The following is a 12,756-nucleotide window of genomic DNA, read 5'->3' as shown; positions in this document are numbered from 1 at the left end:
GAAGTACCCCTGTTATCCCTTGCTCTTATTATATGATGAGTTAAACTCCTTTTCTCGTCAAAGATGGTCTTGATTGTGTTTTTTAGAGTAAACATATATTTCCAATGAGCTTAGGATCACTTGCTATTTTGATTCTTCGGAGATGGTGCTGTTATCTGTTTTGCTGACTTATTGTATCTTTTTTGTGCTCTAGATTTTTATTCTTGTCTATGCTTATTTTCCCCTGAAACTAAGAAATAAATTTGCTCCTGTCTTTGGCAGTTTACAATATGGTTGTAGCCAGATAATTGATTACTTATGCAGAGGAAAGGAGCCAGACTAGTTGAAAGATGCCAGAGACTATAGCCCATATAACCATTGCAGATAAGTTTTCCAACTTCCCTTGATATGGTTCAGAAATTCCTAGTATTTTCCAAGCTAAAAAGGATAAAAAAAGAAACTGAGAACGCCACAATCACACCAATAAAATCTTGTCATGTAGAATTGTCCAGTTTACAATATTAAGGAGAGCTCATATTTATCTAGATGCTTTACACATATTTTCTCATTGCATCCTCACAACAATCATAAGGACTAAACACTATTGCTATTATTATCTCTCATTTCCAGGAGAGACTTTCAAGATTAAGTGGCTTGCCAATTGTCACACGACTTCAACAGCTCTAGTTCCCACTTTGAAAGGATTTATTTATTTTAATTAACTCAGTTTTGAGCTTCTGATTGATTAATTCCTTTCATTATTTCTACATTGTCATAGTAACTTCCTTACCCATACTCCTCTATTTATACTGGAAATATGGTCTGACCTTGACCAGACTGATTGGCTGGTTACTTCCAGAACCATCATTTTAAGAAAAATACCCAAGCTAGCCATATTTTCATCTCTTTCTGAGATCTACTTTGGATTTTCCAGACTTTTTCTACTATTATCTTCCATTCCCTTCAAAAAAGCCTGTTTTCTTCTCTCTCCAAATTTTCAATTGCTTTCCAGAATGGCTGGACCAATTCACAGTAATGCATTAGTATACCTGTTTTTCCACAGCTCCTCCAGCACTTGTCATTTTCTCTTTTTGTCAGTTCTGCTGATCTGATGGTTTTGAGAGGATTCTTCAGAGTTTCAGTAAGCATTTATTAAGAACTTAACTATGGCTCAGACACAATGCCAAGCACTGGGAATATAGATAAAAGCAGAAAGAATGATAGTCTCTGCCTTAAAGGAGCTTATGTTGGAATGGGGAAGAAAAAGGTAAAAGGAAGCTAGATAAGTAGATCTAAAAATCACAGATGTAGAAATGATAATTGAATTCATGATAAGATCACCAAGGGGAATGATTTAAAGGGTGAAGAAAGCCTAAGACATAGCTCTGTGGAATATTTAATCAGACCTTTATCAGAGAAACTTGTTCTAGTGATTCTCTCTTCCCCCATATTCTATAAATCTATGCTTTTTTTCTCTAGTTTGAATGTTTTTGAACAATTTTCCTTTATTCTTTCTTGAAATAAAATTGTATTCAGGCTTTTTTGTTTCATTGTGATTTTATTAGAGCTAGTGATTTGATTGCTTTGCTAAGTCTGTCTTCAAGGTAAGATGTTTTGGTTTGTAATAACTTCATGTATTCTTTCAATTATGTTGTTTTTTACTTTACTTTTATATATTTTTGAGTTCTGTTGCTTCCATTCCCTGTTTCTCAGACATCCATTGGTTTATTCAATTTTTCTAATTATTGTTCTAAATAATTGGTTCTATATTCAAAATTTTCTCTGAGAGCTCTAATTTTTCTCTTTAAGGTGAAAGTGAATGGCAGGAATGTAGAGTGCCATTCACTTTTCTGGAATTATAGTTGTGACAGTTTTATTTATTCCCTTCTTTTATAGCTTTCTTCTTACCTTCTTTGATTCCTTAGCATTTCTTCATTGTATTAAGATCTATTTTTTCCCCTTACTCTTTTCTAAAGTCTCTCTCCTAGATTTTCTGTTAGGTTTTTCTTTTGATGATTCCTTTCTTTCCCCCTTTCTTTGACCCATTTCTTGATATTTTGAGATAATTTAGAGCAGTCTAATCTGCTTTTCAGGAAACTCCTCAAAATGATTTTCTATAGCGGATCACATCTTTCCAGTTACAGTTTATGAGGCAACGAATTGGTGCAAAGTATAAAATACTAAAAAGTTGAGTTCAAATCTCAGATACTTAGCTAGGTGATTCTAGGCAAATCACTCAATCCCAGCCTTTGTTTCCTCATCTGTAAAATATGGACAACTTTATTAGTTATTGTGATGTTCAAATGCCAAAACATGAAAGCATTTTGTAAACTTCTAAGTATTATATAAAGTGCTTCATAATTTTATAGCTATGATTGCCTTAAAAGTTCAGACAATTAGATAAGATGTCCTATTCTTTTGTTTGTTTTTGATCTCCTACAAAGAGATATTTGCCTAAGTAGAGCAGAACACAGTGTTACAAATTTTCCTCTGATACAAGATTCCTTGATAAATATAATCATAGAGTTAATATTGTTCAATGATTAACTAATTAATAATAGAAACAAGAACAAACAAAATGAAAAATGGGGCCACATAGTAATAAATTTATCTAGAATGTTTATAATATGTGAAAAAACCCTAATTCAAAAAGGCTAGGTGGGTAAATGGGTACTAGATTTTGGAGAGTCTTGAATTAGGAAGAATTTACAATTTTTGTAATCTTGGAGGATGGTGATTGTTTTTTTGTGCCTTGCACATAGTAGGTGCTTAATAAAGGCCTGCACATTTTAATGGATGCATTGCATTAAATTGAACTACTTAATTGTTTGTAGTAGAGAGGAATGTGTGATAGGAAAAGATGAAAATATTTGATTGGAGATAGGATATGAGATAAAATAAAAGGAGATTTTTGTAATAGTTTAGGTGAAAAGACTTAAGCAATTAAAACATGGGAGAGGAAAGGATTGTTGGAAGAAATATTCATTAACTCGAACATACATGTGGATGCACATTATTTTACTTCAACAAAATGAAAGCCTTTTGAGGTTAGGGACTGTTTTTTTTTTTCTTTTTTTCTTTGTATTCTCAAGGAAACACAGTGTCTGGTATCTTGTAAGTGCTTGATTAATGTTTGACTGAAATAACCAACCTTTTGTCTGTTAATTAGATGTGTGGACTGAGGGGAGATACAAGAATGATTCCAAAGTTTTATTCTTGAGAGATTGGGAGGATGGGAGTGACACTAACAAAAAAGAAAAATATTGGAGAAAGTGGGCAGCATTAGGGGAAGATGTTGATTTCCTTTTCAGACATGATGAATTTGAGTTGCCAATACTACACCCAGGAATTATGTGGTTTTGGAGTCCAGAAAATAATAGCTTGTTATCTTTGTGGGTGTTTTAAATAGAGTTCTATTTTTGTAAAAGAGACGATATTTCTGTTATATTTCTTTTAACAATGTTTTCATTCTGAGCTTAACACATACAAAATTAAATGGGCAATTCTATATATGTAGTAGAACAACAACCAAAAAAAGAGATTGCAGATGAAACTAAAAATTTCTCTATATATGTAAAACTCACTTTTCTTTCTAAATATATAATAAACTTACTGTGTAATTTTTCAAGTAGTCCTCCCTCCTTTGACTTTTTCTGGCTGTATATTCTCTTTTGTGCATTAAAACATTTCTTTTTCTTTTTCCTTGTCTACTTTATCTCCACATCTGTTGTTAATCCTATCCCTTTTCATATTGAAAAAAAAAAGGGAAAGAAAAACAAAGCTCTTGTAACATGAATAGTCAGGCAATAACAGCAACAAAACCACAATGAATGTATATAAAAGTATGTCTTATTCTGCATCTTGAGTCCATTAGGTATGCATCTATTCAATAGATATTTAATTCAATAGTGCACCCTTTACCTTTTCAATATTGGGGTACTCTGGGAAGATTGGTTGAAGCTTTTTATGAATTTCAGTGAGGATTTCAAGTTCAATTCAATAAATTAAGTGCTTACTGCATGTCTGGCACTGTGCCAATTGCTGTGGATAGAAAAAATAAAAGCAAAAGACAGTTCTTTCTTTTCAGGAATTTACAGTCTAATGGAGGAAAGAACATGAAAGCATAACTATAGTTCTGGGCTCCTAAGAGAATTCTTAGGAGCTCCTGAATCTATTTCCCTTGTGGGTCATGTGTGCTATGTGTTGGATCTTTTACTGTTGAGGAGCCAGAGAACATGTATTTCCAAAGTAATCTAGACAGCGATGGACATGACCTGAAGATTTCAGTCTCAAAGCTATATAGATGGTTCTTGAGCTGAGTTCAGTTCCTTACAACTGGGAAAGACCTCTGTGATTGCCACCATCATGATAGACTATAACAGTATGGCTTTCTTTTGGGAAGAAATCCCTATTAAAAAGCATGTTGACATTTTAGTTGTTTCAAATGCTTTTGTCTGTTATTGCATACACAAGAAGAAGGTGTTATATATTTCTATGAATAGCAATATTTACACCAGGGGAAGGAAAATGTTACCTCACTAACAAATTAATTTTAATTGGGGTGATTGGAGAAGAGAAGATTAGTGTTAAATCTATAATAATACTGTGTAATTCTTCCTTTTCATCCACATAGAGCAGAAAAAGTCCTGAAAGTGTTTAGTAGATTCTTCTCCTCTATAAGGGAGTGGATGTGTGGAGGCCTGGATTGATCATTCCATCATAAAGATTCTCTCCCCCAAACTCCAGGATACAGCATAGAGTCCGAGCCCTTTGCTTTTTCTGTTTGTAGGTTTGATATAAAAGAGAAGGAGAAGGGGTAAAGTTGTGTAGATACAGGGGCGTGGAAGAGAGAGACATGTAGTTGAATGGGTTGAGAAGCATGTCATATCTAACAGCTGGACTAATTCCATGCAGGAATATGAATTTTGTTTTCTCTTTTGTTTTCATTCCAGCAAAGGCAATGAGGTTGGGTTGTAGATTTTGGATTAAGTAACTGCACTAAACTTTCTTGGTTCTACTTGAGTACTTTCAATACTTTATCGGTTTGGAGGTGAAGGTTTGTTCTCCCAAAACTGGGGACAACTTTTTGAATGGGATTCAATTGGCTAATCACCCTATTTTGAAATCTCTGTCTGGATTGGTTAGGATATTGATAAATTAGCACCTCATATTGAATGTGGGTGTGTGTGTCAGGATGCAAATGTGGCAATTATACAGCTAAATAAAATGTGTCTTTGTAACAGTGATACCTTGCTATTGATTTTGGAGGAAATAATCTGTGAATATTAGCATATGGCACAATTTAAAATTATCATTATGGACTATATGCAAAGTTAGATTATCTGATTAAATAAAATTTCCTAAATTCTTCAAGTTTTGTAGATCAGAGAACACTAGCAAAAAAAAAAAGCTTTAATTTAATTTAATTAGGAAACCGTTTAGTTAGATGCTTATTTAGCAATGAGTGTAGATTTACTTTTTTTTTTTTTTTGAAATATGCTTTTTTCCACATGAAAGGCTTTTTTGTCTATTTATGTGGTGACTATTTGATTTCTGTTGGAGGCTTTTGGCTAGCCATTTTCTGTACTCTACGCTGTCATCTTGAAGAAAAGCATTTTGGAATCATGTAAAAAGCAAACCTTTGCTTTCCACTCCACCTCCCCCATTTTTCAAAGTCCCTTGTTGTTAGCTCTCTCATGCTTTGTAAGACTTTAATAGTAACATTTCTGTGCTCTGAATCTGTGGCAACTCTGTAAGCTTTCTGAGGTTGCTTTCCCTATGACTGACAAAGGTTCTTGGGTGCTGGGTGAGTTGGCAGTAGTGGTTGCTATAGCTTTGGTGTTCTAGATGTAGCATTGAGTGCCTGAGAATATGCCTTGATGAAAGGCATCCTGTAGGAGGTGAACTTGTGAAGTACAAGATTTTGGCACTTTCTAGGACATAACAATGGACTCTCCATTTATTCTTTAGTTTTTCTACACTCCCTGTTGCCTTCAGGACAAAATGCAAGCTCTTTAACTTGGCATTGAAAACCTTTTACAATCTAACTCACTCTTGCTTTTCTTTCCAGACTTGCTGAACACTATTCCCATTACACACCATGTATTCCAGCCAAAATGTTCTATTTGCAATATCCAAACTTGGCATTCTGTCTTTGCAGAAACTGGCCCGATTCTTGGAATGCATTCCCTCTTCACCTCTGCCTTTTATAATCCCTTGCTTCCTTCAAGGCTTAGCCATGTGTCCCGAACTATATAGCTGTTAAGTGCTTTCTCCCTCTTTAAATTATTCCATATATTGTTACTTGTTTAAATAATAATAATGATAGATAATCATAATGATAAATAATAATGATGATAGTGATTTGTAGTGCCTCCTTTGTGCCAGGTGCTGTGTTAAGTGCTTCCAAATCTTATTTGATCCTCACAACAGCCCCTAAATGGTAGAATCTGTTGTTATTCCTGTTTTACAAATGGGGAAATTGAGGCAAATGGAGGGTAAGTGACTTGCCAAATCAATCAGCTATTAAATGCCTGACACCAGATTTGAACTCCGGTCTGCCTGCCAGGCAATCTATCCACAGTACCACCTAGCTATCCATGTTGTATCTTTCAGAATTAAAATGTAATAAAATCCTTTTGAATTGAATTCTACATGAGAGGTACAATGATTGTGGCACAGGTGAATTCCATGTTCAAACATATCTAAATACAAGAATTAATCAGTGACACTTCTTGAATACTAACTTTGTGGAGCGTATATTAGGTACCAACGAAAACGGTTTGCTTCCAGATGTTTTGTGGGATTTAAGGGAAGAAGCTGGATCATCAGTTTTTTTCCCCATATCACTTATGTTTAGCATAATGATAATCCAATGATTATCGAGCAGCAGAGACAATGGCCTTGGGTTTTGGACTTTTTCCAGATTCCATTTTCATTAGATTTTAATTAGAGATCATTAAGTAGTATGTTTGCCAACAAGAATAGAATTTAGCATAGTTAGAAGCCAACTAAGGGAGGCCAAAAAAGCTACAACCCTGAATGGTTAATAATAATGCCCAATTACGGAGCACTTTATAGTTTACAAAATATTTTTCTCATCACAATATTACTCAGATAACCACCACAGTGTTAAGGTCCCCCACACCATCTCTAACCTAGACTATTGTAACAACTGCCTGCTGAGAAAAGGACTTTTGGCTTCTATTCTCTTTCCCTAGTCTGATATATTCTTCCCATAGGTACCAAAGTAGCTTCCTTAAAACACATTTGATCACGTCCCTGTACTGCTCGAGGAACTTCAATTGCTACTCATTGCTTTTAGACTAATATACAAACTCTTTAGTTCGACGAGGAAAGCCCTTCATACTTTGGCTCTAAGCTGTGTGTTACTCTATCTTCTCCTTAGACATACATACTCTCTACACATTTAATCCCTTCACAAATTTTCCCTTCTAAAAAAAAGCAGCCTTTTGGCTGTTCTGTGAACTTAATATTCCATCTCTCACATCTGTCTCCTATGACAGAAATGTACTCCTTCCTTAACCTTTTTGAATCATTGTCTTCCTCCAAGATTTGCCATCTCCTGTGGTTTCTTTTTTTGATGTAAGTGCTCATTTCCTCCTCCTCAGATATCATTCACATGCTTTGTCTAAATCTTGTAGACTCCAGCAGAATACAAGCTCCTTGAAGGCAGGGACTCTTCTGGAGTAATTATCCCAATTTCTGTTCATACACATCATTTGAGTCCTAGACTGTAGTTACTACATCTCCTCTCAGGGTTTTTAAGAGTCATTTTGATGGGCTTTAGGGGAAGTTATTTTTTAAAAATATGATATCTCATGAAATCCCATTGATTTTTAGGGGCTGTCATTTAGTCACCTAGACTCACATACCTTTTAGAAAGGGATGCTCATAAAAAACCAATTGTACAAAAATATCCTTCAAAAGTCTTTGATGTCTCTTTCATAAAAACATACAAGGGAAGATTAGCTGCAGATTTAGAGAGCATAAGGAGGCATCTTATAGCACCTGGAAATTCCTTTTACTGGGGTCCTCAAGATTTTCTTCTAAGATATGGTATATATTTTTTTGTTGTTGTATTTTTTGTAGTGTTATGAATCTGTAATCCATCTGTCTTTATCTCCTGAAGCAATCACTGCCTTTAGCTGTTCTAGGAATATTCTTTAGAATGCTGATAGGAAGAAGGAAAGTTTTCTAGATTTCCAAGTTTGCAAAGTTCTTTTCTGACCAGGGAAAGGGAGAACAGGACCAAGTCAAAATTGGAGCCACTTCTTTCTGACTCTACTTCCAAAGTGATTCTTTCTTGTAGATGGCTTTTTCATCTGTTGTCAGCTCTTTCTCAACTCTGGGGCCCAAATTGGCTGGATATTTTCTGAATGACCCATTGGACTTGGCTAAGTTTTATTTAACCAATTTAAAGCCTTTCCCTGTGCTATTTCATTCCTGTTCTTCTAGTGACTCATCTGAAACATCTAAATTGATAAGAACTTTCCTCATTTTATTGGAGTGATTCTGTTGATTCATATACACTTTTCCTACCTGGGGGAGGTTCTAGGGCATAGAATTTGAAGACTGACTTATTTTAGTTGAGGTAATTTGATTGATTTATTCTGTCCATGTCCATTCTTACATGGGTTTTCACAGTTCAGTTCCATGCTTTTAGTAGATACTCGAAAAAAATTATTGGTTCAGAGATAGGTAGTGAGCATACAGTTTTCTAGGTTCACATGGTGAAAACATTCCAGCATTTTTGACAAGAAAACCCCAAGTGGACATGAAGAGTTGAACATCACTGAAAAAATGACTGAACAGCAAAAGAAGAAAAAATTTATTGGATAATTAGAGCTATTTACTAGTTGTAAAAAGAGAGAAGGAAGCCAATAAATGGAAAGTGCTTAAATTGAGTCTATCTCACCATTCATCAGGCACTTTATAAAGAAAATTCCCACCTTTGTGGTTGATCTTTTCAACCTCTAAGATTGTCTGGTTCTTTGCTTCATGAATAATTTTCTGTTTAAGAAATGCTATTTGAAGATGAGCCTTCTGTTCTGGGAAGGGTGAGAAGTAAAACCATTAATCAGGGAAAGAATAAGCCTTGATCCATTCATGAGTCTGGTAGCCAGAGGTGACTATAATTTTTGAGCTCAGCTCAGAATTACTTTTTTTTTCCCGTTCCTTTGAGTAGATTGTTGAACTGTGGATGATCTGTTTTATGGGAAAAGAAAGAGGTTAAGATAGCAATGTCATTTTATTGGAAGAAAGAGAGAGATAAAAATGACCTTTTTATTCCTATCTTAACATCTCACCAATTCTTTCTTCTGTATGTAATCAAGATCAGTCATAGGTTGGTTGGCTGAAGAAGCAGGATTGTTAGTTTTTATGTTCTCCTCTAGTGAAAATGATCTTTGAAGTTATTATTTTGAAGGATGGAGGAAATTTTAATTCCAGTTCCTCAGTTTCTTATTGAATCAGCTAAATGGTGCCAGGTTCAAATAAAATTTTCAAAAAATCCATTCCATATGTGCAGTCTTAGTTTAGGCACAAGGTTGAAAGTATGATAAATGTTTCTTGGATTGAATTAGATAAAATAAATACTTTATGTAAAACAAATTTGATGAAGAGATCTGAACTTATAAAGTTAATTAAGAGATGCTTCTTTGTTTTCCTTTGCTTTAAAAAAGTTCTTTGTCACAGTTTTTTTTTTTTAAATTCATCTAGTCCACAAAATTTTTTGATTTGATTTACATATACTTTTTTAGGAATGTTATATCTGTTATATAAAATTAGGCATATTCATGTGAAACAAAGCTCTACTTTTTATAGATGGCTACCTTTCAGAGTCATTGTCAGAAAAGATAATTTTAGATTTAATGCTGTCGTTGGCTCTCATCAATTCTTTTGGTATTACAAAAGCAATTCTGATTTTAATGAAAACAAACCTGGATTGAGCTGTCAGCTCAAGATTTGGATCTGTTACTGACTGACTGATACCTTGGAAAAGATGCTAAACTGCTCTGAGACCCAGGATTTTTTTCCCCAGTTAAAAAAATGATGATGATGATGATGACAAGGATGATAATGCATTTATGCCTCATAGAGTTATAACGAAAATGTTTTATAAACTTTAAAATATGGTATAAATGTGAGCTATTGTATTAGTTAAAATAATAAATTAGTATTTACATAGCATTTTAATGTTTGTAAAGTGCTTGAGAAATATTATTTCATTTGACCTTCTAGGATTCTGGGAAACAAAACCATAGCATATAAACCAACTGCTTTCATGGTTTCAAACTGCATTAGGTCCTGCTGATGCAATTGTGGGATGGTTTTCACATTGCAGCATAGAAGAGTGGAATTCCTTCTTGGCCATCTGAGTTCAGTAGCTTTTCCTTATCATGGGTATAGGTTACTTAGACGTTTAGCCCTGTCTTCAAATACTACAGGGCTGCAAATTAGCTATTCATCTATGAAGTTTATACTTAATCTGGCTATTTCATACATGCTAAGTGCTATTTTCTTCAGTAGGTTTTCTTCTTGAATCTGCTTTATTTTCTATATGTACTTGTCTTCCTTGAGGGGAGGGATTGCTTCATTTTTTTTTTTTTTGTATTTTCTAATTTATTTATATCCTTCCCTATATGTATGCCCTTGTGTATTGTTGTTCAGGTATATTCAGTCATGTCTGATGATTCATGATCCCATTTGGGGTTTTCTTGGCAAATATCCTAGAGGAGTTTGCCATTTCCTTCTCCTGCTCATTTTATAGATGAGGAAACTGAAATAAATAGAATTAAGTGACTTGCCCAGGATCAACCAGCTAATAAGTGTCTGAGGTCATTTGAACTCAGGAAGATGGGGCTTCCTAATGCCAAGCCTGGCAGTCTGTGCACTATGGTGCCATCTAACTGTTGTATACAATGCAAATAGATAATAAATAATTATTGATCGAGGCATTAAGAATATTTGTCTGTCTTCATTTAAAAAATCTATTATTACAGCATAATATAGTGGAAAAGCATTTTTTTAATCTTCCAACTCTAAAAAACTTGGAAGACTTGAGTTCCATTCCCATCTGCCATCTACTTGCTATGAATTTAAAAAAATATATATATAGCTCTTTAAGGTTTGAAAACCATATATATTGAGTCATTTATATGTGATGTTCAAATAATTTCACTTATTTGGATCAGTTTCTTCATTTTTAAATGAAAGACTTGGACTAAATAAACTCTAACATCTGGTCCAGTTTTTGGATCCTTTGATACTGTTGATTTTGTGAAGCTGAAAAAACTCCACTTGTCAGTAAAATTTAGTGAGGAAGTTGTAGCCACTTCCTTTGGTCTCCATCAGTAGGTAATAACTAGTTGGAGAGTTCAGGGACAAAGGTGGAGTAGAGGCTTCTCTTAATTCCACACCTGAGTAACTGTATCATTGGCAAAAACTTAGTCCTGGGATCATTAACAGAGCTTAAATGTTCCCTTCTCTTTTCTTTTTTGAAGTTATAGATATACAGGTTGTGGAAATTACATGACTACCATGACACTTTTATACTATATATAAATTATAAATTATGCTTAAATTTTGATGCAATGTATGTTTCTTCCTATCCCCCCTCCCCTCTTGTTTTAACAGAAACAAGCTTGGCAGGATCACAAGCGAGAATGTAAGTGCCTTAAGAGCTCAGAACCCAAGTTTCCTCCTGACTCTGTCAGACTTCTTGGCAAAGTTGTGTTCAAACTGGTAAGTAAAACTTAGGAAACTTGCCCAGGAGTACTTTTCATAATTGCTTTATTTTCCTTTCTTATTATTTGAAATTCACTTTTTAAAGCTGATTGATTAAGCTCAGATTTGGGAGGGAAATGGCTTTTCCTCAAAGTCATTTTTCCCTCAAGAACTAGTCTGCTGTGGCTTTGGGATCTGTAGAAGGGCCGACGTAGAGGAACATAATAGAGTCCATATTTTTTCCCCATCTAGGAATTGGGGATAGAATATCATAACTTTGCTCTTAAGTAAGGTGAATTGTAGATATCAAAGCAGTGCCTATTACTTTGACCTTAGAGGTTTCCATTGTGATCCTGTCTCCAGCATTGGAATGTAATAGTACAATATAAAGGTACCCCATCCTCAGTCCACCCAGCACCTCCATTAGTTATTAGTTATGAGTCCACCTTCCTATTAGTTATGATTAAAAACTATCATTTAGACATGCTTTGAAATTGGTAAAAAGCTTTACATGCATTATTTCACTTGATTCTCACAACAACCATGACAGGTAGATACTATTAATACTCTTATTTTATAGATGAGGAAACTGAGGCTGAGGGAGTTTGCTCAAGGACACACAGGTACCAGGTATCTGAGATAGGATCCAAACTCGAGTTGTCCTAGTCCAGCATAATATTCACCATGATACTTTGCTTCTTCATGCTACCTTATAGCCAACAGGGCATGCCTCTGCTACAAAGAGAAGATTTAAATAAAGGGATGATTTGGAATTAGGAAAACTGGGATCCCATTTTGTCACATACTGATTATGTCCTTTAATCTCTCAGAATTCATGAAAACTCTGTAGACCCTATGCTATGGAAAAGCTTCTCTACACCAGATAAATCATAGGTATAGATCCTAAAAATGGCAACTTTGTCTGGATTCTCAAAAAGAAAAGTAAAAAAAAGATTTAATGAATGAGTTATAAATCTGTTTTAAAAGACATAAACAAAGGAACAAACAAACAAAAAGAATCGGATCTTA

The 12,756-nt window shown here is 34.5% G+C and overlaps 1 protein-coding gene across 1 annotated transcript in view; it reads left to right on the top strand.

Moving 5' to 3' along the window:
• The window catches only part of SMYD3 (SET and MYND domain containing 3), a 954,064-nt gene that overhangs the window by 195,273 nt on the left and 746,035 nt on the right, over nucleotides 1-12,756 (top strand). The window contains exon 3 of the mRNA XM_074262568.1: nucleotides 11,638-11,745. Within this exon, the coding sequence (XP_074118669.1) occupies nucleotides 11,638-11,745 (108 nt within the window). The remainder of the gene's footprint in view (nucleotides 1-11,637; nucleotides 11,746-12,756) is intronic.

The sequence above is a fragment of the Sminthopsis crassicaudata genome, chromosome 4, assembly GCF_048593235.1.
Source record: "Sminthopsis crassicaudata isolate SCR6 chromosome 4, ASM4859323v1, whole genome shotgun sequence".
Classification (NCBI taxonomy): Eukaryota; Metazoa; Chordata; class Mammalia; order Dasyuromorphia; family Dasyuridae; genus Sminthopsis; species Sminthopsis crassicaudata.
The sequence above is the reverse complement of the archived record's forward strand: the minus strand, read 5'-3'. Positions and strand labels throughout refer to the sequence as shown.